General features: G+C 55.4%; 1 protein-coding gene across 1 annotated transcript in view; it reads left to right on the top strand.

Moving 5' to 3' along the window:
* CUNH10orf90 (chromosome unknown C10orf90 homolog) overlaps window positions 1-25,979 on the top strand; it is a 166,961-nt gene that overhangs the window by 18,035 nt on the left and 122,947 nt on the right. Inside the window, exon 2 of the mRNA XM_036265908.1 lies at window positions 3,679-3,751. Coding sequence (XP_036121801.1) covers window positions 3,679-3,751 — 73 coding nt within the window. The remainder of the gene's footprint in view (window positions 1-3,678; window positions 3,752-25,979) is intronic.

Here is a 25,979-nt window from a genome sequence, read left to right as displayed (position 1 = left end):
TGACAGAGCTACCTAGGCAGTGTGTATTTTGGGTTATGTATATTTTACCACAATAAAAAAATGGAAACACACACAAATACACGTCACGTGCTAGACTTGGTACAAACACAGTTGTCAAACATTGCCTCTCACCTGGGCAGCGCCGATTTCAGCTCATGAGTCAAGGCTCCAGAGACCCCCACCCGCATCAGGACGGAGCTTTTGCACGTCCTGCTCATCGGCCACTCCCTCTTTGTGTCCAGAAGCACCTGAGCTTCCGTGCGTAGGACGTTACACCCACCGTGGCGCAGCCTCCCCAGCCGCCGGGGCGCGTGGTCACAGTGTCCAGGTGCGGACAGCGGCCGGACTGTGCGTACTGCTCACGGTGGCCAGCGCGTTAACGCGGCGGCTCGGACCCCCGCATCCAGCCCTAACGCTCTGTCTCCGGGATACTTCTGCTGCGTTGCCACTAGGAACCACTGCAAAAATGTCTTCGTGGACATAGCTTTGGCTGCATTTTGAATCAGTTAAAAATCTGAGGGTTTTAAGCCGGGAGAGATGTGACCAGATGTGCTTTGCGGGAACACCTGTGGTGACAAACTGGGGGACCCTGGAGAGCACAGTGACTGGCAGTGCCGTAGCGGACAGTGGCCGGTCTAGCCTGCGGGGAAGGGAGGACTGAGTGGGGGGCCCTCTCCTCCAAGGTTTTCTGAGAGCCAGAGGGGAAGAGGAAGAAGGTCACGTGTGTGGGGGGAGTTTTTTGTTTTTCAGTTAAGAAAGAGCTAGAAGCGGTTAGAACGCTGAGGCAGCAAAGTTGAAGGCGGGGAGGACCAGCTTCCGGGATGCCACATGGTCTCCGAGGACAGGAGAGTGGATTCTGAGGTCCTGGCGTATCCGTCTGCCCTAGATAGAAAGCTGTGTTTTCATAAACGAATGAATGAATGAATTCGTTCATTCTGCCATCTGTTTTTCTCATCAACTATTTTTTGAAAGCCTGCTCTGTCCAGGCCGATCTTAGGAGCTAGGAATCCATTAGCAAGCGAGGCAAAAACAACGTGATTCTCACAGGGGCTGTAGTCTAGGGGAGAAGCAGACCTCAGCTGTAGGCTCACAACGTGTACCCACAAACCCAGGCATGTGGAGTCCTCCGGGGGGAAAGGAACACTCCGGAAGCGCTTGTACATCAGAATCCTGACCTCATTCCGGGAGTGGTGTCTGCAGAGACGCTCACATGAGTAGGGCCTGGGAGCTGAGATCCAGAGGGGGGCAGGGGAACCCCATGCTGTGCAGACAGAGCAGCAGGTGCAAAGGCCCAGTGGTGGGGAGAGTGTGTGCGTTCAGGGCGTGAGAGGAGCTCCCATGAGTGTGTGGCCCAGAGAGATGTGCCCAGTGATGCCCCAGACAATTGCAGGAACAAACCACACAGGGCCCTTTGCTACTTCGTCTTTGGGGCGATGAAAAGTGTTTCTCTTCTACATGAAGGGTTTGCAAAGAGCTCTGAGCAGAAAGTCCAGCCAAAGCCGGATCTTTCCAGAATGTCGCTGCTGGACTGAGACCTGGGCAGTTGATGACAGAGATGCCAGAATCACCCTGTTGTTGGCAATTCTTGGGTCAGTAGAGCCCAGCACCGGGACCAGGCGGCCCCAGGCTTCCGCAGAAGCTGGTGGGGCCTAGTCAGCTTGCCGTTGACCGCCTGTTGCAGGGCCCCAGAGAGAGACCCCGTCCTCAGAACCCGTGCAGGGTTTGCTTCTGTGCGCAGGGCTGGGCTCTCCATGCAGGATGGCGCCGCGCCCCGGGAGCTTGCTGGCTGAAAATTAATTCTGCGCAGTCACATCCCAGGTTAATTGACTCGCTAGACTGGAGAGAGTTACTTTAGAAATCACACATAAAAATGGTGCTTAAAAGAGTCATACAAGACAAGAACCCAGGAGAGAGGGAGCTTAGCGTCTCTGCTGGATCACACGCTCCCTGCAACCCCCCCTCCAAAGCACCCAGCTTCCCGGTCACCCGCGTGGTTGTGTTCGAAGTGGAGGAGAGGGAACGAGCTTCTTCTGAACTTGGGGTTTGAGCTATTTTCCACCCCGTGTCTACTGTTGCTGTAATTCTTTCCTTCCTGAGAAGTTTTCCTGAGTGACCCGGCCTTTCCTATGGCCGATGAAAATCATGCATACAAGTTGATTGGCTGTGTACACAGAGACACGCAGAGCCACATAACAGTAGTAGTGAAAACAGCAGCAATATTGGGAGCACAGGCGCTTTGGGTCTGACCGCCCAGGTCTGAATCCTGGCCGTGTCGCGCCCATGGGTGACCTCAGCCGGCTTCCGGCTGCCCAGCACACCCTTCTGACAGCTGGGAGGTCAGTGAGGTGACGGATGGAAAGCACTGAGCGCAACCAGTGCCCGCATGAAACCTCATCAGTTGTCAGGGCTTGTGTTTATTACCATTCAGAATCCTGTACTGATAGGCCGTGGCCGAGTTAGGCCCCGGGCAGAGAAGCCTGGAGAGCGGCCGAAAATGCTGTATAACTGCCCTGGCTGGTTTGGCTCAGCAGTTAGAGTGTCGGCCCACAGACCAGACGGTCCTGGGTTCGGTTCCGCGAAGGGCACCTACCTCGATTGCAGTTTGTCCCCGGCCCTGGTTGGGGTCGTGTGGGTGGCAGCCACTTGATGCATCTCACGTTGATGTTTCTCTCTCTTCCTCCCTCTCTCCCTCCCGCTCTGTCTGAGGATAAATGCAAAAATGTCCTCAGGTGAGGATAAAAAACTGGTGTATAACTATTTCATTCTCCCATGGCAGCCCCGCCACAGTCCGGGTCCTACCCTCGTTTCCTCTCTTCAGCCGGGGTGTGGGGGGAAGGCCAGCTTCTGTCTGAGACAGAGGAAGGGTCTGCTTGAAGCGTTCCCTCGGCACCCCAAACTGGTTGCCCAGATGCAGGAGAAGAGAAGGGGCCCCAAAGGGGACCAGAACACCGAAAAGCTGACCTTAGCCCTGGGACTAAGGGGTGACCTGTTGCCTCTTCAAAGGACACTAGGGTTACCACAGGGGTGGGTGGGCGGGACAGAAGACGGTTCTGTGGAGTGAGTCACGGGTGTCGGGGTGACGGTGAGCTTGGGGGCCAGGGTGCTCTGCAGTCTGACTACAACCAACATCAGGACTGAAAGTTTCACCCGCAGCAAACTGTTTTCAGAACCCACCACGAAGCCGACCTCTGCCCTTGGCAGAGAAAGTGAGCAGCCCCCCCCCCCCGGCAGACAGCAGGATGCTCGGCGGTATCCCTCCAGCATGGCATCCGAGGGCTAACTCTGGAATTCGGTTGCTCGTGGTTAATCAATGTGTCATTATGTCCTGAATGTCCAGTTTCAACCCCACACCCATTCAGCACTCGAGGGGGCAGAGAGGAAACCTTGGACGGGATTCTTTGACCTACCAGCAAAATCCGCGTTCATGGATTACGGTCCCCTCCCTGCCTTGCTGTGGATTTTAAAGGCCTCAGAAAGCTGCCCTTTCTGTGCCGGCTGCGGGAACCCAGGGGCCATGGGAATACGTATTCATTACAACACAGCCCTTTCTGGGGAGAAGGGAGCGATTCTGGGGCTGTTTGTTGGTTTTATAAAAATAATAATGTACATTACTTATTGAAGATTATATACCTGGCAAATAAAAATATAAGACTGGGAAGGTTTCTGTTTATCTTCCAGATCCACAGTCGGTTCCTCTCATCCGCTAAAGATCACTCTGCCTGGGCCAGAGGTGAAGGGCGGGCGAACACAGGTAAGGAGCGGGCTCCGGCGCCGCCTCCCCTCCGCGCCTCTGTGGCCTCTCTGCTCGGTTTGCGTTAATGTGCGTCTGAGTCTCGTCCGCCTCCAAATATGAGGCGGTGGCCAGAGGCGCCGACGGGCTCCAGAGCCCACGGGAATGTCTAAACGCACAGCTTTGGGGCAGCGTTGGACAAAGTGCACGATGCCAAAGAAATGGGGGTCACCTTGGGCGGCCCCTTCGGAGCCAGGACTACCTCGGATTGCTGAGTGCCAGCAGGGGCCGCGGCGGGGGGGGACACCAGGGAGGAGGAACGGGACGAGTGAGGCCCCTTCTCAGATCAGAGTGGGCGCGACTGAAACACGGGCGCGGTCTCTGGGCATTCGTAAGTCATTTTATATGAAGCTTCAATTCAGAGCCAGTAAACCGTAAGAGACACGAGGTGAGATGGTCCCGGTCAGAGCTTTTATTAAGTTTGTGAACACGAGTGGTGTGAAAACAGACTCCTCTCCCTCCCCCTTGCAGGAGGGAAATGATATGGATTTAGGTCGTACAAATAAGCCTACTGGGTTGATAGAATGTATCCACGTAGAGACGGGCAAAAGTGAAGTTGAAAAGAATGTTTTCTCGTCACAGATTTTATTTTTAATCCTCGTTCTAGGTTTACTTTGTAAGTCAGTCGGTATATATGAACTACGTGTGTGCATGTATGTACACATGTGTGTGTATGTGTGTGAGTCTACACACACGTACAGCTTCTCTTTTCATGACCTGTTTCCACCTGTCTACATGGAAGATATCAGGGACCCGCGTTCCTTCCTGTAACTGGCACGGTCTGAAAGGAGCCTTCGCGGTTAATCCTAGCTGGAGCCCCCAAGCATGGCTCACAGCCGGCCCTTCAACAGGGACTGGTGCTGAGCTTGGTCCCCTAGAAACAGCCCAGCGATGGCTTGTGGTGAGGACGCGGTCACGCCTGGTGGTGTGAATGGCGGGCCCCGGGAGCGCGGTGGCCACCTGCACCCACCCCCGGGCACTCAGATGCTCTGGGAGCCGCTGCCCCAGGAGACCTGGATGTAGACAGGTTGGTTCTCTTCTTCACAGAACTAGCTCAGCTCAAAATGGGCCTCATCGGGTGCTTCCACGGTGGACACTTGGCAGTTTAGTGACACAGAAGCCAAGTGCCTGCTGGCCCTGAGGCCAGGGGCTAATGTCCAGGCTGCCGGAAAGTGCCCACGCAGGGAGACACTGGTCTCCTGTCCCTCACCCCACTTCAAATCCATCTGTATCTCCAAGTCTTATTACAGAAGAGCCCTCGAGGTGGTGCCGAGGCTCCGGGGCTCTGGGAGAAGGCAAGCACCCTCTAGAGCAGGGGTTCTCCTCCTTCCTGATGCCGGGACCCTGTAACGCAGGTCCTCACCTTGTCTGTGGGCGTGTCTGCAGGTGGGCAGACCCGCCTGGGGACGGACAGAGGAGCGGTGTCTTGCTTCCTAAGACCACCGGGAATACGTGTTTTCCCATAGTCTTAGACGACACGATACGTGTGAAAGAGGGTCAGGTGGCTTTATTCGGGGAGGGTTTTACCACGGTGGGCTCCCCTCTGGATACAATCAGGAAACGTGGGAATTTACAGCCAAGGATCAGGGTGGGGGGCAGAGGGTGGGGCCTGTCTAAGAGGAAACGGTGGTGGTGAGGGGGGTTTGGGTTCAGTGGACTTGACAGGTGAGGATAAGAAATTTGATCGGATATCAAGGGTGGAGGATTTTCTTAAAATTGACCCAGCAGGATTCTTGCTAAAATTGGATCAACGAGGCCAAGGCCAAGCCCAGGATTGATTGAGACCTAGTCGGAAGGGGTCCTCGGAGAGCCTAGCTCTGGTGGTCCAGGCTGAGGCTCTGGCAGGGAACGTGGGGTGCTGGGGAATGACTCAGTTACAGGTGGTCGGGATGAGGGAGATGTCAAAGGTGTTTCTGGGAGGACAGATTGTGCCCACGTGAACAAGGTAGGGGGCTCGGGATCCGGGAGCCTTCTGGGGCCAGGGGTGTCAGTGGGAGGATCCTGAACGTGTGAGGTTCGGACGCTCTGCCTGTGACAGAAGCCATCACCCTAGATGTCAAGGCAGCAGCTGGTCGTTTGGTGTTGAGATCAGGAGACCGCCAGGGTCATAGGTCTTGGTAGGATCATTATTTATAGGAGGGTCGTATGAGCAGCCAGGAGAACCGCTGGAGTTTGTGCAGGAGAGACCCAGTAGTGTGTGTGTGTGTGTGTGTGTGGCTATGTAAGAGCCCCCCATGCACAGGGTAGGAAGGAGAGCAGAGTGCCCCCCTGGGAACCACAGACCTGGCATCAGGCTTGCTTCTCAAGTCGAGGTTTTTTGTTTTGTTTTGTGTTTTTTAATCCTCATCTGAGGACATTTTTCCATTTTTTGTTCAGATAGAGTGGGAGGGAGAAAGAGAGAGAGAAACATCGACGTGAAAGGGACACATCGAGTGGCTGCCACCCGCACAACCCAACCAGGGCCGGGGACACACTGCAACCGAGGTACATGCCCTTAGCGGGAACCGAACCCGGGTCTCTCTGGACCGCAGGCCGACGCTCTAACCGCTGAGCCAAACCGGCCAGGGCACAAGTCGAGGTTTTTCATGCCAGTGTCGACTTGCCCTCCGTTTGAAGGTCTTTCTCCGCATGGAGGTCTTGTTTCGCTCTGAGACAGTGGTGGTTCAGGATCCCCGATCTCTGCGGGGGCTGCTCCGAGCGTCGGCGATGCGGTGGTCGGCTCAGTTGTCAAAGCTGCCCCAGTGGGGTGTGTGGTCCATACGGGGCTCCGTGCTCATGCAGGAAATCGGAAGTGACGTCATCTCGGGCCTCGTCCTTTGGCACAAAGCGACCATTCAGTACTGCTGGGTCACTGGAAATTCCGGGACTGGCAGGGCGGGGGGCGGGCTCTTCTGGTAAAATTGTCCCCCTGCAAGGCCTTTGAAGTCTGTTGGCCTGTGTGAAATGTCAGCGTACCATGATTCATAGGATCTGATCACTAAGAGAGAAAAAATGCCGGAGGAATGACTGTTTCTGCCCAAGCTCACATCTGTTTTCAGAATCAGCGAGAGGTAGGAAGTCCGCTGGAAATTTCCACTCTGCGTGTTATAAAAGGGTTCCATTCACTGGGTCCCCATCGCTGCTGCCACCTGCGATGGGACGGCTCGGTCTGAGGCTCTGCCGTGATCGGCGAGCCGGGTGCCTCCTCAGCCCTTCGGGGGAATCTGTCGTGGGACATGCCCATCGAGGGGCTTGATGAAGGTCACTCGGAATCTTTAATTGCCGATTCCCTTGGCTTAGGAGGGAAGGTGGGACAGCATGAGACGCTCCCCCTCCTAATCAATTAAGCCCGACCTTTACAACGGGCAGTTTGTAAAGGGTGGGTCTTTGATTGATGAGTGGGATGAAGTAATTACATGTCACTGAAAACCTAAAGATAATTGTTCCTCTCTTCCAACGTCTACAAGAGCAGTGATTTGCTACCTGCAGAACCACCGTTTCAGTTTCACTGGTACCGAGTCAGTTGCCCCAGTAAAACACCTGCCCTTTGCTGAGCTTCCGGGAGGATGTTCCCTCTCCCCCTAAAAACCACCCAGGACTTATCTGTGATTGTGGCTTCTCCAGGGACAAGGCATAGGAGGAACACCACGTTTCCCTGTTTACGTTCCCCGAAAAACCTGGTTTTTATTAGGCCTTGACTAGCCGGAGTGGAAACACGTAGATCCTCTTTCTACAGAATCCCCTTTGATCACACGGCCCTCCCTCCGGCAGCCTCCTTCTCCCAGGCTCCTCCGTAGAAGAGTATCTTTCATCAATGTGACGTCTCGGTTCAAAAATCCCACCCGTGGTCAGAGGGCAGAGCTCAGTACCCCGCCCGGCTGACTCCACATTTGCCCACAGAGACCCTCCAGGACGGGGCTTCTTCATATTCCGTTGTGCAAGTCCTTCCGTCTGTCAGACGCGTCCTCTGGTCTAACCTGCCTGTCCCGCTGCTGCCGATTCTTTGTGCCAGTCACGGCCTTGCCGCTGTGCCCACGTCCCTTGACCCCTGGTCTTATTTCTCGCTTCGAGACTGTGGGCTCAGACGGCAGGGACCTTGACTCACTCACCTCTGAGTTTCCAAGGTCAGGGGTGCGCCCAGAAGTTGCTCACCAGGTGAAACAGCGTCACCTGCAGGACGGAGCTGCAGGAGCCCGTTCCCTGTCCCGAGTCCCACGTGGGTCTCAGGGGACTCTCCAGGCCAGCCCCGAGCAGCGGGGACCGGGTCACATGACAGCTGTTGAGAGCCGGTCAGGGAAAGGGCTGCCTTGGGGATTTTCCAAGATCCCGTCCTGTCACTCGGCGGAGACAGGGGCTTCCACGCGGGGGGCCCCTGTGGAGTCTGGGCAGCGCTCTCCTCGCCCCGCGTTCACCCTGCTCACCAAGGGGAGAGGTGGGAAGGCAGCACGACCCCTTTGACCATCGGGGAAGGAGGAACCCTCGTTCCTGCTTCCCGTGCAAGGTAGAGAGACAGGTTGGGTCTGTTGTGCCTGCTTGTGTAGGGCAAGATCGGAAAGATAATAAGGTAAGTCACCTTGGTCACAGGAGCAGGAGGCTGTCCTTGTTTGGTCTCCAATAACAACTGTGCCCCCGTCCCCTCCTGAACTCTGCTCAGCAGCCGCCTGGGTCCTGACCCCCAGGTAGCTGCCACCACCCACCAGTGATGCAACAGGCCACCTCCCCCCTGCACGAGTTTTCCTCTAGCCTCGTCTGTGCCCATCACCTGCCACGTGATCTAGTTTCACATAACTGTAAATAACGAGCAAAGCACTCAGCTGGAGTTTTCCCGGGGTGTGTTGCTCTGTGTCCGTAAGAAAGCTCGGTGGCTGCCTCCCGTGCACAGGACAAAAGCCACTCCGCCCGACGGGAGATCAGGTGCTGGAGGACGGAGGCGGCCCCCCATGGGGCACGGGGTCTCTTTCTTAGAGAGGTGGGGTGAGGAGAGCTACCCAGACTCCCCACTCCCTCCCTCTGAGCCTGCCGGCCCTCTGCCTCGCCATGGGCGCCGGGTAGGCGTCTTCGGCCATCAGTACCCTGACCTGAACAAAGGGACCAGGTCTGAGACGGGCACCCAGCATTATGTTTTTTCTGGAAAGGAGCCCTGCTCAGGGAGATGTCATCAGGAGCCCCAAGCCCGGTGTCTGAGCAGTGACCCTGTGCCCTCCAGCATGGAGACAAGATGCTACTGAGATCGCAGCCGGAGAAAACGGCTCTGCCTGAGGAGTCGTCCCGCTGGGAGGGTGTCTGAGCATGTGCGGACGGGAGAGCGTACAGGTGTCCTGGCTCCAGCCAGACCCGCAGCATCGCGTCGGTGGGCGGGGCCCGGAGCAGAGTCCCTCCCAGGCAAAGGGTCACACCTCGGTGAAAATGCCGGTGCTGGCCACCGATCGCTCTTGTAACGCATGTTCTTTTGAACCAATCGTCCGCTCACCTTACTTTCGTGAGGGTCTGTTCCTGGTGCGGCCGCCTGCTGACAGTGTGTCCCCAGCCCCAGTGGTGAACCCCAGTGGGAAGGAGGCCAGGAAGGGGAAATCAGGGCCAGCGCCTTTCCAGCTCCCCAGGCAGTGCCCAGACGCCTCCCCGGAGGAGCCCCCTGCGTTCCCGGGGAGACAGGTCAGACTTGGCTTCTCTTCTTGAAAGGGCCCGGCCGGCCGTCAGACGCCGACCTCGGCCCGTGAGGGCAGCTCGTGTGAATAAACCGCGCAGAACGATCTCCCCGTGGGCTGGTGTTTGACATCTGCAGTCTCACCTACCCGAGGGACAGTTCCTGAGGTCCCTTCAAGAGCTTCAGCTGTGACGTCTCCGTTTCCCAAACCGCCTTGGCCACGGAGGGCAGTTCCCTTAAAGCAGCGTGTGTGGCTTTAAAAGAAACTCTTCCTTCTCACGGAGGCTGCTAGGAAGACAGTCTGTGAGCCAGACCCGAGCAGAGGCTCTGGGGAAGGAGGCAGCCCGCGTGCCCAGTCGGCCCTCTGCCGCGAGGGGTTCCGGGGCCCCACTCTCCGGGGGACCGAGGTGAGAACACAGCCCGTCTGAATACAAATCTCTCCCTTTCTCGCTGAACGCTGAGACGTCACATCACATAATTACCCCAGAGCGTGTGGAATGAGGGGGCCATGGCTGCGGGGGGCCCGTTTCACGGGGTGCCACCCCCTGCCCCTCACCGGTGCGCCCTGCCGTTCCCCAGTCCCGTGACTGTGGGCTCTCGTGCATGTGGTTCTGCCGGGGAGCTGTGGTGCCGCAGGCTCTCGGGGGTGGATGGCCAGTGGCCCCGTGCAGGGGGGGAGGTGGCTACGCCCTCTGGGGTTTCACCCGAAGATGGGAGGAAGCAAGAGTCCATCAAACGACTGAGCTTTTATAGGTGCGTCCCAGAGCGGGAATAAAAATAATAAAATAAATAAGTAAATAAATAAAAGAAAAAGAAAAAAAAAGTACTGAGCTTTTCAAATCCCCTTCCTGGCAGTAAACAGCGGGGCTGTAATGACCCATCCACTCGTCGCTTCTTTGAGACCCTGGCGCTACTCCTGCTATTTAGCCTAACGTGGCTCTCTAATGCCTCGAGGGTGCTCAAGTGTGATCTGTCCTGTTCATGGGACTCAGGGACGGGGTGTGAGGTTGATCATCAAGACAGGCCGCCTGGGGAGCTGGGCCAGGCGGCACTGGCGGCCAGGGACCCCCTTCCAGAAAGCTGTGCCATGCGTGAGTGAGGAGTGTGGGCGCCGAACTGGAGTACCCCGAGTGTGATCTGAAGTTCCGCCCGAAGGAGAACACCCAGCCCTCGGAGACCAGAGTGGGGCAGTGTCCCGGGGTGAAATGAGGAGGCGTTGGGACCCCCGCTCTTCCCATGTCCTTCCTTCAACACTGGACAACCGAGAGGACCTCCGGGGGACTCGGGCTCCCCGTTTGTAAAGCGGGGGACACTCACCTTGCTGCGTCGTTCCGAGGAGTAGCTGTAGTAGGCAGAGAACACTAATCCCAGCCATTTTTCAAAAACGGATTTGGTTGTGGTAAGAACGTTGAGCACGAGAGCCACCGTCCCGACCACGGTCGGTGTCGGCACTACGTGCTCCTTGGCCGCAGGTATCGGTCGGAGAGCAGATCTCTGGAGCTTGACTGACACTTGATGCTCATTGACTAGCAAGTCCCAGCCCCTCCAGCCCTGGCCGCCCCATTGCAGGGGTTGAGTCTATGAATTTGACTGTTGTAGACACTTCCTGTAAGTGGACACGGGCAGGGTTTGTCCTTTTGAGACTGGCTTCTGTTTACACATCTGCCCCTTGGGTCCCAGCGTCCATGCGGCCGTCCTCAGTGTTGATGTCTCGCGGTCCAAGTCCCTGCCATCAAGGACGTTCCGAGATCTCAGAGGCCTGGGAGACAGAGGTTGGGGAAATCAGAAGGGTGTGGCCCCTTTTACTGAGAACTTGCTACGTGCCGGGAATGGCACTGGGCACTGGGAATGCAATGTTGAACATGACCTCAAGGGAAGCTGCCCTCCTGAATTTGATATTCTGGAGTCAGGATGGGCAAATGTCGAGTGAACAGGCGGATAAGCAAAATTATTGCAACGGGAGATGCGAGAGGAAAACAGAGGGCGCCTCCTTCAGGTCAGGCACTTTGAAAGGGAACGCACCATGCCAGGAGCCAGGGCGGGGTGTTTCGCAGAGAGGATGCAGGGCGTGCAAAGGTCCTGAGGCAGGGGAGGGCCTGGCACATTCCAGGGGCTCAAGGGAAAGCCTGTGTGGCTTGATCCTGTTGAGGAGGGAATGGTAGGAAGGCGGTTAGAGAGGTGGACGGGGCTGGAGATGGTAGGAAAGGTGGTTAGAGGGGTGGACGGGGCTGGAGATGGTAGGAAGGCGGTCAGAGGGGTGGACGGAGCTGGAGATGGTAGGAAGGCGGTCAGAGGGGTGGACGGGGCTGGGGATGGTCGGAAGGCGGTCAGAGAGGCGGACGGGGCTGGAGATGGTGGGAAGGAGGTTAGAGAGGTGGACGGGGCTGGAGATGGTGGGAAGGAGGTTAGAGAGGTGGACGGGGCTGGAGATGGTAGGAGAGGTGGACAGGGCTGGTGATGGTAGGAAGGCGGTCAGAGAGGTGGACGGGGCTGGAGATGGTAGGAAGGCGGTCAGAGAGGCAGACGGGGCTGGAGATGGTGGGAAGGAGGTTAGAGAGGTGGACGGGGCTGGAGATGGTGGGAAGGAGGTTAGAGAGGTGGACGGGGCTGGAGATGGTAGGAAGGCGGTCAGAGCGGTGGACGGGGCTGGTCAGAGAGGTGGACGGGGCTGGGGATGGTCGGAAGGCGGTCAGAGAGGCGGACGGGGCTGGAGATGGTAGGAAGGAGGTTAGAGAGGTGGACGGGGCTGGAGATGGTGGGAAGGAGGTTAGAGAGGCGGATGGGGCTGGAGATGGTGGGAAGGCGGTTAGAGAGGTGGACGGGGCTGGAGATGGTAGGAAGGAGGTCAGAGAGGCGGACGGGGCTGGAGATGGTAGGAAGGCGGTCAGAGAGGCGGACGGGGCTGGAGATGGTAGGAAGGCGGTTAGAGAGGCGGACGGGGCTGGAGATGGTAGGAAGGCGGTCAGAGAGGTGGACGGGGCTGGAGATGGTCGGAAGGCGGTTAGAGAGGTGGACGGGGCTGGAGATGGTGGGAAGGCGGTCAGAGAGGTGGACGGGGCTGGGGATGGTCGGAAGGCGGTTAGAGAGGTGGACGGGGCTGGAGATGGTAGGAGAGGTGGACGGGGCTGGGGATGGTCGGAAGGCGGTTAGAGAGGTGGACGGGGCTGGAGATGGTAGGAGAGGTGGACGGGGCTGGGGATGGTCGGAAGGCGGTCAGAGAGGTGGACGGGGCTGGAGATGGTGGGAAGGCGGTTAGAGAGGTGGATGGGGCTGGAGATGGTGGGAAGGAGGTCAGAGAGGCGGACGGGGCTGGAGATGGTGGGAAGGCGGTTAGAGAGGTGGACGGGGCTGGAGATGGTAGGAAGGAGGTTAGAGAGGTGGACGGGCTGGAGATGGTAGGAAGGAGGTTAGAGAGGTGGACGGGCTGGAGATGGTGGGAAGGCGGTTAGAGAGGTGGACGGGGCTGGAGATGGTGGGAAGGAGGTTAGAGAGGTGGACGGGCTGGAGATGGTAGGAAGGCGGTTAGAGAGGCAGACGGGGCTGGAGATGGTGGGAAGGAGGTTAGAGAGGCGGACGGGGCTGGAGATGGTGGGAAGGCGGTCAGAGAGGCGGACGGGGCTGGAGATGGTGGGAAGGCGGTCAGAGAGGCGGACGGGGCTGGAGATGGTGGGAAGGCGGTTAGAGAGGCGGACGGGGCTGGAGATGGTGGGAGGGCGGTTAGAGAGGCGGCCGGGGCTGGAGATGGTGGGAAGGCGGTTAGAGAGGCGGACGGGGCTGGAGATGGTGGGAAGGCGGTTAGAGAGGCGGACGGGGCTGGAGATGGTGGGAAGGCGGTCAGAGAGGTGGACGGGGCTGGAGATGGTGGGAAGGAGGTTAGAGAGGTGGACGGGGCTGGAGATGGTAGGAAGGAGGTTAGAGAGGTGGACGGGCTGGAGATGGTAGGAAGGCGGTCAGAGAGGCGGACGGGGCTGGAGATGGTGGGAAGGCGGTCAGAGAGTCGGACGGGGCTGGAGATGGTGGGAAGGCGGTCAGAGAGGCGGACGGGGCTGGAGATGGTAGGAAGGCGGTCAGAGAGGCGGAGGGGGCTGGAGATGGTGGGAAGGCGGTCAGAGAGGTGGACGGGGCTGGAGATGGTAGGAAGGCGGTTAGAGGGGTGGACGGGGCTGGAGATGGTAGGAAGGCGGTTAGAGAGGTGGACGGGGCTGGAGATGGTAGGAAAGGTGGTTAGAGAGGTGGACGGGGCTGGAGATGGTAGGAAGGCGGTTAGAGAGGTGGACGGGGCTGGAGATGGTGGGAAGGCGGTTAGAGAGGTGGACGGGGCTGGAGACGGTGGGAAGGCGGTTAGAGAGGTGGACGGGGCTGGAGATGGTAGGAAGGCGGTTAGAGAGGTAGATGGAGCTGGAGATGGTAGGAAGGCGGTTAGAGAGGTGGACGGGGCTGGAGATGGTAGGAAGGCGGTTAGAGAGGTGGACGGAGCTGGATCCGGCGGAGCCTAGAGGGCTGTGCCAACAGGGTTTCTGTTTAATGCAGAAGCAGCTGAAGGGCTTGGAAGGAGGAGGCTACGGGATGCAAGCTGCTTTGTGAGAGGGCGTTTGTGCTTGCTGCTCGTGAGGCCTCGAGCCATCATCTGGGCAAGGTTATTTAAGAAATAGAATAGAAGCCCTGGCTACCTGGGACAGTTGGTTGGAGCATCATCCTGTTCATCAACAAGGCTGCCAGTCTGATTTCCTGTTAGGGCACATACCTAGCTTTCGGGTTCATTCCCCGGTCTGGACACGTACAGGAGGCAAATGATCGCTGTTTCTCTCTCTCTCTCTCTCTCTCTCTCTCTCTCTCTCTCTCTCAAGTCAATAAACATATGCTCATGTTAGGATTTAAAAATAAAAAAGAAATAGATTACAAAGTGGCAAGAACCAAACTGCTCCGGCCCCTGCTCGAGGCTTGGAAGAGGACAGAAATGGACTCTCGGAGGGTCAGTGACCTGCCAGGGGTCCTGCCCAGGAGCAGGTTTGGAGCCTGGCCGGGCTGCCCTGCAGCCGCTCCCTGTGCCCACGGTCACCATGTGTCCGGGGGCTGCTGAACCAGTGGCCACTCACAGAGACTGTTGACTTTAGACCTGCTGGGCACACGGCCCGTCAGAGGGACCTGAGAAAGGCTCTGCCCCCCCTTCCCTGCTGTCCTGACTCTGTGTCCTCCCTCCCACCACCCCGCCCCGCCTGCCATCTCATCCGGGGAGTCACCTCTCCTCCTTCTGTGCCCCAGCGCCACCCGCACGTGCTCATGCCCAGGGTGGCCACCTGGACCGCACTGGACCTCCTCTCCCGGCCTCTCTGGGGCTCAGCTCATGTCGGCGTCCAGGGGGTTGTGTTTAATGAAGGTTTGGACAAAAGCACAGTAGCAGGTGTGTGTGTGCAGGGTCCAGGGACCCAAGCTGTCTGCCTGTGTGCACATGGAGAAGGGGACAGTGACAGCCTCTGATCACGGGTCACCGAGAGGTTACACAAGGTCGCGCTGGCCCGTGCCTACTGCAGGGCACACAGACAGAGGCTGCTGCTGTTGTTGTTAATCCTCTCTGGAGGGCATTTTTGCACTGATTTTTAGATAGAGCAGAAGGGAGGGAGGGAATGAGAGAGAGAGAGAGAGAGAAACATCGATGTGAGAGAGACACGCAAATGGGTTGCATCCCTCATGACCCCATCCAGGACCAGGGACGGAACCTGCAGCCCAGGCATGTGCCCTTGACCGGGAATCAAACCCAGGACCCTTTGGTTCGCAGGCCGACGCTCTAGCCGCTGAGCCAGACCAGCCAGGGCCACCGGGGCTGTTATTGTCTGTATATTAAGAGAAAGGAAGGGTGGACCGGACAGTGGATGTGAGCCAGCACCGAAGAACACCTGCCCGCGGGCAGAGACCCGGCGAGTGCGACAGGAGATTCTGGCCGGTGCTCACGGGGCCTTCAGGTCTGCGGGCATCACACCCGCGCTGCCGGCCGCAGCCCCGGACAGAGCGTCGCGGTCGGTGGCCCTGTCCTAACTGACACAAAGCGCGTGGATTCCCTAGTGGGCAGCCTGCCACGCATTAAGGGAAACCACGGGGCGGAGCCCTGTCCTCTACAAGCCTGGTCACCTCCAGACGCTTTGTGTCCCTGGAGAGCATCCGTTTTTCTGACGAGTTCAACTAAAATTTTAAATCTGGGGAATTCACAACTTCTTTGAAAATGTTCCCGTTTCAGGCCACCGCATGGAGAACTGACACCTCTGACGCCTGCTCTCAGCACCTGCCTGGGGCCTCCGCGCAGGCCTCCCCGGGCACCAGCTGTGCTCCCCGGGTGCGGGCACGGTCCCCAGCTGGACGTCTCCCCTCGTGACAGTGTGTCCATCAGACAGACACTGCCTGGGGCCTCCGCACAGGCCTCCCCGGGCACCAGCTGTGCTCCCCAGGTGCGGGCACAGTCCCCGGCCGGACGTCTCCCCTCATGACAGTGTGTCCATCAGACACTGCTAGGTTGTTTCCCGAGGGGGTCTGCCTCTGTCGTCCTTGTAGAGAGGATAGTTGGGCTTCTCATTCCCTCTCCAAAAAGACAGAATCGGCATTTAAGAAGCTGTCGTCACAAGTCGTCACCCTCCACAGTGAATGCGGGAAGGGGTCAGCCATGGGCAGTTCATGCTGCAGACACCAGCCTGCATCACTCACGAGCAGCGAGAGCCCGAAATGCCGCGTCTGAAGCCACCCCGCCTCCCAGCCCGGTGGGTGTCGCCGTGGGGAGCTCTGGCTGTGTCCAGAATATTGATTCCTGCCTTGGCAACGTCATAAGGACCCAGTTAAACCCCAGCTCCCGCACAGGGGCCATTCAGATGTCCCTCAGAGACCAGGGGGACCCGTGGGACAGAGCAGTGGCAAATGGCAGGGACTGATCCCCACGGGTTGGGGGACCTGCAGAAGCAGTCACCTCCTACCTCTCCATGATGAGCGGGGACCAGGAGTTATGCTCCCGCCTGTGAGCAAGGGGGAGGGGAGGGTAGGCAGTGGACAAGCCTGGTCTCGGAGACGCTGCGGGACCAGGTGGAGGACGGGAAAGTGCTGTTGTGGGGCCAGGACACAGTCCACTGAGGAGTGGTGACCGCCAAGCACTCAGAACTGTCCATTCAGCAAAACCAGCCCCAGATGACTTGTTATCCAACTGTTCTCAACGCTGAGAGGCCGGAGCCAGGGACACGCATCTTGGAGACTGACCCCTGGCAAGGTCAGCACCCTCCCGGGCTCGGTGTTTCCACTGGGGGCTCCCTGTGAGGGCTGGGGTTCTCCAAAACGAGGTGCCCAGAGCGGGGGCAGGGGGTTGACGTAACCTCCAACTGCCCAACTTCACATTTTCCTCCGCTCCCTCCCTCCGTCCCTCTCTTCTATTTATCGACTCAACCGTCCATCCATCCATCCCTCCATCCATCCACCCAGCATCTAAAGGGTGCCAACTTTGAGAAAGGCCCTGCAAATACACACATAAATAAGACATAGACCTTGAGATTTTAAATTTACCACAACAAATAAACATTTGGAGACCCAAAGACTGTAAACGCCAAAAAGATCTTTAGAGACCTTTTCCTGTTGACCAATAAGAAAACCGTCCCAGAGCAGATGAATGACCCAACCGGGTCTGTGCGGAACCCAGGCCTCCGCAGCCCGGGGAAGGGGTTTCCACGCACCACGCGGGGCACACCTTCGGGACGAGAGGAAACGTGGGCTTGTGGCCTGGGAGTCATCCCCTGCATTTCACCAGGAGCCATCTCCAGTTTCGATAAGGAGAACAAGTCGGCCTCTTAGAGAAAAGGAGCCCAGCATATTCAGAGATGGACCAGATATACTCATGTTGACGTGAAAACACCCTCCACTGAGCAGCTGGGACCTCAGGTTCTTTGTGCTGGGTGCCAGGAGAAATAAAACCGTATAACCTGCCCTGGCCGGTTTGGCTCAGCGGTTAAAGCATCAGCCTGCGGTCCTGAGAGACCCGGGTTCGGTTCCCGCTAAGGGCACGTACCTTGGTTGCAGTTTGTCCCCGGCCCTGGTCGGTTGTGCGGGTGGCAGCCACTCGATGTGTCCCTTTCACATCGATGTTTCTCTCTCTCTCTCTCTCTCTTCCTCTCTCTCCCTCCCACTCTACCTGAACAAAAAATGTCCTCGGGTGAGGATAAAAAAAAATAAAAACAATATAAAAACGTATAACCTGCCCTGGCCGATTTGGCTCAGCGGTTAGAGCGTCGGCCCATGGACCAGAGAGACCCGGGTTTGGTTCCTGCTAAGGGCACATACATCGGTTGCGGTTCGTACCGGGCTCTAGTCCTGGTGGTGCAGGAGGCAACCGATTGATGCGTCTCTCTCACATCGATGTTTCTCTCTCTCTCTCCCTCCCACTCTATCTGAAGATAAGTGGGTGAGGATTTAAATAAAGAGACTCTTACTGAGTACCTATTCTAGAAGGCTCGCCCTGACAGACCCGCTCTCTAATTCCAATAGAGAGAGTGGGTGGGGGGAGACTCTGGGGTCCTACCAGCCACCTTCTCAGAAGCCCCGCAGCTCCAAGCATCAGCGTGGCATCTGGGCTGCTAGATTTGACGCATCCTTGACTTGTGATTTAACGCTCAGCAGCTGACCTCGCCATGAGGGAAGGGCAGAGTGGGCATTTGTCCACCGTTGGCTGCTGAGAGTAGCCCTCTGTGCCCCACCAGCGTGCCCGGTGCTTTCCAGGGATAGCCTAACTCACGCGACCAGCCTCCCTGGGAAGAAACATGGATACGCGTCCATGCGTGGATGCTAAAGTGACCCCTGGGCAGGCGTCCTGCCAGACCCTTCCTCGTCCGGCTCTGTGCACTTAGCACGTATCCTAGCGGTGACCCATCGGGTGCTCTGTGCTGGAACTTTGACCTGGAATGAGTCCAAGGAGAACAGGAATAATCACGGGTCGTATGGCTCAGTGTTCTTGTCCTGAGCGTGCGTCCGGCTGCACAACGATTCCAGCCGCTCCTCCCCTGGTGCCCAGGATCCCACTCCGTTCCCGCCAGCTTCCCTGTCCTCGGTCCCCAGCAGCCCCTTTGGTTTCGATTGGCCAGAGGCATTTCCTCACGAGAACTGATTGGAAAACACAACAAAGAAGGGTGGGGCTTGAGGATCTCAGCACTCGCCAAACACCTAGTAGGGGCCAAGACCCACCTGCCGAGCTGACCAGCGGAGTTCCTCATCTCTTGGCATCATGGGGGCTCGACCCAAACTCGCAACGAAGAGTCATCCATTCAACAAATATTTATTAGGTGAACCTTGTGTTCTAGAAACCGTTCTAGGGGCGGAGTCGGTAGCTATGAGCAGGCAATGACCTTGCCAGGTGAGTCTTTTGGGGAAAGGGACAAGTAAAGGTATACGCTGTCGAGAGCCGGGCTCTGCAAAGACTAATGAAACAGAGGGGGTGGTCCGCGGGAACGGGGTGTACTACCGTGTGCAGCTGGTCAGAGACAGCCTCTTGGATAAAGGGACTTTTCAGAGAAAAAAGGATGTAAATTCTGTAGAAAACGGGGAGGACAGCCCGGAGGTCAGCCTGGAGCTGACGAACAAGGGGATCGTGGGGGATGAGGTTTGATGCCCTGGGGACATAGTAAGGGTTTTGGCTTTTACTCCAGTTGACATCGGGAGCCCAGGAAAGGCTTTGAGTGGGGAAAGGCACGTTCTGACTCGGGGTTCAGAAATATAGCTGAGGGGCTGCAGTGACATCCGGCCGGGGGCTCGTCCCACAGTTCTGGGAGCTGCCGGCCGGGCAAGGGGGGCCCGGGGTCTTGGACTGTGCCCTCTGCTCCCACTTCAGTATCTCCCGTGGAGGACCATTGCATGAAGGAAAATTGCATGGAGCATTTAAAAATCAAATTATGTTGCTACTATTTCACGTGAGGCTTTCCAACATTGCTGCTTAATCTGTGGCAGTGATCTGTATGAAAAGAAGTGCTTGCACCTGAAAATGGACTAATTTTATGTGAAGGAGCGATCTGCAGGGTTGTGGGGTTTTCTCTGCATCACACACGTGAATGTGCCTTTCGGCCTAGGACACGGGGGGCTCTCTGCCACCCAGGTTTCCGGGGACTTGAGGACTGCTCGGGGATGGCAGAGGGGGGCTAAGGTAGGTGGGAAGGACTTCGCGGAGCAGGGTTCTCAGCCTCAGCACAGTTGACATTGGAGCCGGCAGTTCTCCGTGGCGGGCTGTCCTATGCACCAGGTGTGAGCTGGGTCCCTGGCTGCCACCTGGACACCATCAGCATCTCCTCCCTGTAGTCACGAAAACAAAAAGTGCCTCCAGACATGAACAGCTGTCCCCTAGGGGCTAAGAAGGCCCCAGCTGAGAACCACTGTCACAGAGCTTAAAGGCAACATTCATAGACGGAGAATTCGGATTTGTTTTTCTTGGTCCCAGGGAGGAGAGAGCAGAGCCCGGCAGTGGGCGGGGGCTGAAGGCAGAAGGCGGGTCTGGGTCTCCCCTCTCGCCTGACGAAAGGACCCACCAGGTGAGCGAGAGGAGGTCGGCACACACGCAGTTGGTTTCAGTTCTTTTCATTCTCTCAACAGTAACTCTTTCGTTGCTACTATGTTCCAGGGACGGGGATAGATTCACGAATGAAGCATAGAGTGAGCTTAAGAATGAACCGGAGCCCTGGCCGGTTTGGCTCAGCGGTTAGAGCGTCGGCCTGCGGTCCAGAGGGACCCGGGTTCGGTTCCCGCTAAGGGCACGTACCTCGGTTGCAGTTTGTCCCCAGCTCTGGTTGGCTCGTGCAGGTGGCAGCCACTCGATGTGTCCCTTTCACGTCGATGTTTCTGTCTTTCTCTTCCTCTCTCTCCCTCCCGCTCTATCTGAATAAAAAATGGAAAAATGTTCTTGGGTGAGGATTAAAAAAAAAAAGAGAGAGAGAATGAACCAGAGACAACACTACAGCCAATTCTAATACTTGACGCAAAGCATTCTGATAGGGAGGAAATTCAGGGTGCTAGAAGGAATTGGTGAAGGAACACCCCAACCAGCCCACAAGAGGGAGAGGCCATGAGGGTGTTTGTTCAACTGGGAATCTGAAGGAGCTGAGGACAAGCCTGCTGCGGGGTGGAGATGGGGCAAGGGTGGTGGACATGGTGGTGGAGGACACGTCCAAAGGCCAGGAGGCAGGAGACAGTGCAATGCCCCTGGGGATGCAGGGAGTTCAGTCTCCCGAGACACGAAATAACTGTAGGGTATGCACAGATGTGTGCTGAGGAGTTAAAGCAGAGTCAGGGGAATTCTCTCTAAATGTCCATTTTTATACTGCATTCATCATGGAGAGGCATTTTATTAATATCAAGAATTATTGGAGTGGCCTCAGGAAAAACAACCCATAAGACTGTCAGACCGAAAGAACCAAACTGGGGAGTCTTATTCAGGACAGACGCCACTAAAAATAAAGATACCACATGTCATCATTATCATAATAAACAATCAGCGCCTATTAATCCCTTCCTTGCGCGGAGCACAGATGGCGACAAGAGATGGGAAAGAATACTTGAAGCAGAGATGACTTCTCTCACGCAGCAAATATTGATTAAGCACATGCTGCGTGCTTGTCCCGTGCTCAGCCCCGAAGATACGAGATAAATTCTGCATGTCCCTGACTCAGAGGGGCACTAGATCAAAAACAAAGACAGAGCGCCACTATTTTTGTCATCTGAAAGTGGGTCATGCAGCTCTGACCGTTTCTCCTCAGCGGTTAGTTCATCAGCCCGAGGATCGAAGGGTCGCAGGTTTGATTTCCGGTCAAGGACATGTACCTGGGTGGCAGGTTTGATTCCCGGCCCTGGTCAGGGTCATGCAGGAGGCAACCCATGGATGTGTCTCTTTCACATCAATGTTTCTCTCTTTCCCTTCCTCCCTCCCACTCTATTTAAAAATTAATGGAAAAATATCTTTGGGTGGGGCTTAAAACAAAGAAACAACAAACAAACAAATAAATAAATATAAATAAAATGTGTCATGCAAATTGTAAGAAAAATGCTGAGACTTTGCTCTATCAATGCACAAAGAAAAAGGAGCTGAGCTTAGAAAACACAGAAAAAAATTTCAGCCTCATGAAAATGTAAACTAATTCACAGTGTGTACATTGGAACTGAACACTGCCCGTGGTCATATACACTAGTAAAGAAATCATTCTAGGGAAACTAGGGAAACTAGGGAAGAAATCATGCAGTGGAAGGAAAACAACTACATACCTGAAGATGTTCGTTGCAGTATTATATATTCTACGAAAAACCGGAAGCAAACTAAAAACTTGATAGTAGGAAAAGTTGAGCAATTTTGGTCAAAAACTTAATCAAATATTGTGTTCATTTATGACAGAAATTATAGTAATGCAACACATAGTATAGTTTTTATGTCAAATTAAAAAGTAATAAGCAATTAAACATGTGAAATAAAGACCAGGCAGGAATATATTAAATTTATGATTGTTGAATCACTTGGGAATATAGATTATTCCCCTCCTGCTATTTACTGAAATTTAGAAAATATTTGTATGGCTCCTAAAACCAAACAAAATAAGAACACATAGTTAACAGTGAGTCTCTCTAGTATTTCCTTCTCTCTGATCAGTCAAAAAGAGTGATCCCCCCCCCCCCTTCATTCTCCACGGAGGGTCTTCTATTTTTTCCTGACTTCTGTGATGGAAAATAGGAAAGTGAACCATGTGGACAGGAGGAAGGTGCTAAAAAAGATGATGCTAAGGAACTACTAATAAAATTGTTGAATTGTTTTAAAATTTCTTTAGTTCCAATGGACTACGTTTTTATTTTTTGTTTGTTTGTATCAAGACACTGCTATGGGATGAATCACTTGGGTGACAATTTGATAACATAAATTTTTAATCTAGTTTAATTTTTTATTAAGTAAACTAAAACAACTAAAGTTGTCAAAGCAGTGTTACCCTGGGACAAAGACAGAATAAGGAGCCCAGATACAGACTCACATATAAACGGTCACCTGGTATCTGACTCCGGGCCACCGCGATGCCTGGGGAAATCGTCCTGAGTCAGTTAAGAATATACGAAAAATTCAGTTCCGGGGGGACTGTGAAATCTCTTACCTAAATATAAAAACTAAAACAACTAGATTTTAGAAGATAACATGAAGAAATCTTTCCATGATTGTAAGTTAGGTAAACATAAAACACCAACTGTGAAGGAAAAGATTGGGTTATTTAAAAATTAAGTTAAAATGGAGAACTTTTGAACATCAACAGACACCGTGTAAGGTAATAAGGCAAGCCACAGAGGGCAGAATATAATTGTGATAGATGATAGATAGATAGATAGATAGATAGATAGATAGATAGATAGATAGATCTAACAAAAGATTTGTATCCACTATCCAGAACATATAAAGAATTTCTATAAATCAATTAGGGAAACAATTCAAGTTTTAAAAGGGCCAAGGACGCGAATAGGTCCTTCACAGTGGCCAACACATACATGAAGAGGCTCTCGAGATCATTAATCACGAGGGAAATGCAGATTAAAACTACACTGAGATATCACCCACCGGAGTGGCTAAAACGAAGCGGACACTAGTAAGTGTTGGTGAGGACCGGGAGCGGCTGGGACTCAGGTGTTGCCTGTGGAAGTATGAACTAGCACAATGACTTTGGAAGACTTTCGAGCAGACAGTCACAAAGCTGCACACACGTCTGCCCCGTGACCAAGTGTATATTCCCAACAGGAAGGCGTCCTGGAAGACACATTTAAGAATATCCGTGACAGCGTTATTTGTAACGGGCATTAATGGGAAACAACCCAAATGTCCATCAAAAGCGAAATGGATACATTGTGGTGATGAAAAGGAACAAGTCATCCCCACAGACTGCAGGATGGAGTGTGTCGAGTTGAGCAAGGACGCCACCTGCACAGGTGTGGGTGAGGGGTGCTTCCCTTTCTCCCCAGTCCAAACCAGGCTGGAGGAGGGGATCCCTGCTCCCGAGTGAAGTCAGAATGATTGACTTGGGTGGGGAATGGAGGGCGGAAGGCATGAGGGAGGCTCCTAGTTTTTGACAGTCAGAACACATTTTCCAGCCGTGTTCACTTTATAAAAATTATCAAGCTTTACCTTGGTGGTTTGTTCCTTTGCTGCGCGTGTCTGTCCTGCCCCAGTAGAAGGAACTGAAGTTGTTTGACTTGCGGGAGAAAAGACTGGCGTGCTTGATTCTTGTCTTGAAGCAAATACAGGATTTTATTGAAAATAAGAAACGAAGCTCAGCTTAGTTCAGGTGAGAGGAGATCAAGCAAGTATAACGCAAAGCAACAGAGAATTTGGCCGGGCAGGAAGCAGGAAATAAGAATGGTTGGAAATAAGAATGCTTTGAATACAACAGTTTGTGGGGGGGGGTGACCCGTGTTTTAGAATCTTCCAGAAGGAAACAAACAGCGTCCCAGTGCCGAGTTCCATGTCGACGTCAGGAGCGAAGCCAGATAAAATGACACGCTTCATGGATTCTAAGCGGCGCGTTTGGTCACGTCTCAACGTTCCTGAAACTAGACGCATTGGGCCGTCCACAGCCGTTTGCAATCAAGGGTAGTGTCTTTCTTAGGTCGGGGAAATAAGGCGCACCAGTATAACACTGCGAGCCGGAAGGTCCCCTTGCTTCGAGGAAATATGGTAAGAGCACTCCTGAGCCTCACGGTGAGGGAGGCTTATCCCCCTAGGAAAGCATTTTGCATTTCTCCCGAGGCTTGTTCCACAAGAGGGTCAGACGGGGCCTCATCCATTACGGGCACTCAATAAATATTAAGCATCAGCCGTGGCCCTCAGCCAGCTGTGAATAAGAACTGGCATACGTTAACATTTATTGCTCATGGATTTTGTGACTCATTATCTCTTTCCCTCCCGTGTGCGCTCCCTCTCTTTCTCTGACTGTCTAGAATAATCCGCGTCCACAGTGGCAAAGGTAGGACAAAGGGAGAGCCCGTGGCAGGTGATGCTTCTCCGTCCGCAGAAACTGTGGGACGAGGGAGCAGAAGTCGAGGAGCGCAGGGCACCTAGAAGGACAAAGGTCTCCAGTCCAGAGCTCCTTGCTTAGCAGAGACCTCAGAAGCCAGTTCAGGCGGGGGAGGGCTGGTGTTGGGGACCGGCGGTCCTGCAGAGAATGAATCGGAGGCTTGTGTGTCGGTGTGTGTCCACACCCAAAGACTGGATGCTCCACACATATGCATGATGTCGACACCCTCAGACTGGCTGTGGGCCGGAGGAGCGTCAGAGGCCAAGCTCGGGGGGTGCGGCCGGTGGTTTGGCAGAATCCAGCGGCGTCATGGCGCGTGGAGGGCACAGCGTCTCCGCAGGTGTCAGGCTGGCGGTGCTGTCTTGCTGTGCTGCGTGGTCTTGCCAAAGGGCAGGTGGACATTCTTTCCACCGGCACCCCGGGGAAGGGAGAGCAGTCCGAGCCCTGATCTGTGACCTCCCTGCCGGAGCACACGTGGGAAAGGATGCCCCAAGCGGCCTCGTCTGGGCTGGGGTTTGCGGGGAGGCAGCTCGGCGCTGTTCAGTTGTGCGGTGTGTTTTCACTTGACCCCCTTTGGGGGACTAGACAGGAACAAGTCTCTCTGGGCAGGAACGAAGTTGCTTTGGTTTCCTGACAGCACCCGGTGCCTGGCAGAGTTACGTCTCCCCCGTCTTGCAAGTTCGATTACGTAGCTCTGGGTGGGAAAGGGGGGTGCGGGCAGCGAGAGGCCGGTCTCTCGTCGGCGCTGCGGCCCCCCTGCGCCAGGGCACCGAAGGCCACTGCACCGAGGACGGACGGCTGGCTGTTATTTTTCTTCCTGCCTGAGATTCAATTAGGAGGAGACAAGCAGAGGGCAAGGATCAAAGGTTTTGCTCTCCAAGCGGCATAAGCTTGGCTTTAATCACGAACGGCTATTAATTAAGAAGATGGATTGTGCAGACTAGAAAGGCCAGGCTCAGCTACCCACAGCCCTGCCCTGACCTCTGGAGTTCAGACCACGGACAAAGAGCCACCGTGCTGCAGACTGAGGGGGTGCTGGGAGCCTGGGGGGCTCACCAAGCACGAGCACCGTGTGCCTTTGCCCACATCTAGATGCCTTGGGGTGGCCCCCCCAGCTGACCCCGACTTGCTGTGGGCCAGGCAGCTGCATGGCCAGCAGAAGCATGAAGAGCCCTGGTGAGGGGCCTCCCTGGGCGTGGGCTCAGGCTGGCCTCCCGGGGGTGAGAAAGTGCGAGGAGGTTCCAGGGTTACCAGGCAAGTGAGCGAGCACATTGGGGAGCGCCCAGCCTCTCTGCAAGCCTGGAGCCAGGGACCCTGCAGCTGATGAGAATGGTCGTGGAGATGGTGATGTGCGCCATCACCATTGCCACACATCAGCGCCGACTGGCACACGCCTGAGCCCGGCAGCTGGCGTAGAAACAGCGTTTCGGCCGCTGTATTCGCAGGCGAGCTCCCGTGTCAAGCATGTAGACGTAAATACAGCGCACGCCCTGCCCTTTGGCTCAGGGTCATGTCCTCTAGGAGAACAGTGCCC

The sequence above is a fragment of the Molossus molossus genome, unplaced genomic scaffold (assembly GCF_014108415.1).
Source record: "Molossus molossus isolate mMolMol1 unplaced genomic scaffold, mMolMol1.p scaffold_m16_p_17, whole genome shotgun sequence".
Classification (NCBI taxonomy): domain Eukaryota; kingdom Metazoa; phylum Chordata; class Mammalia; order Chiroptera; family Molossidae; genus Molossus; species Molossus molossus.
The sequence above is the reverse complement of the archived record's forward strand: the minus strand, read 5'-3'. Positions and strand labels throughout refer to the sequence as shown.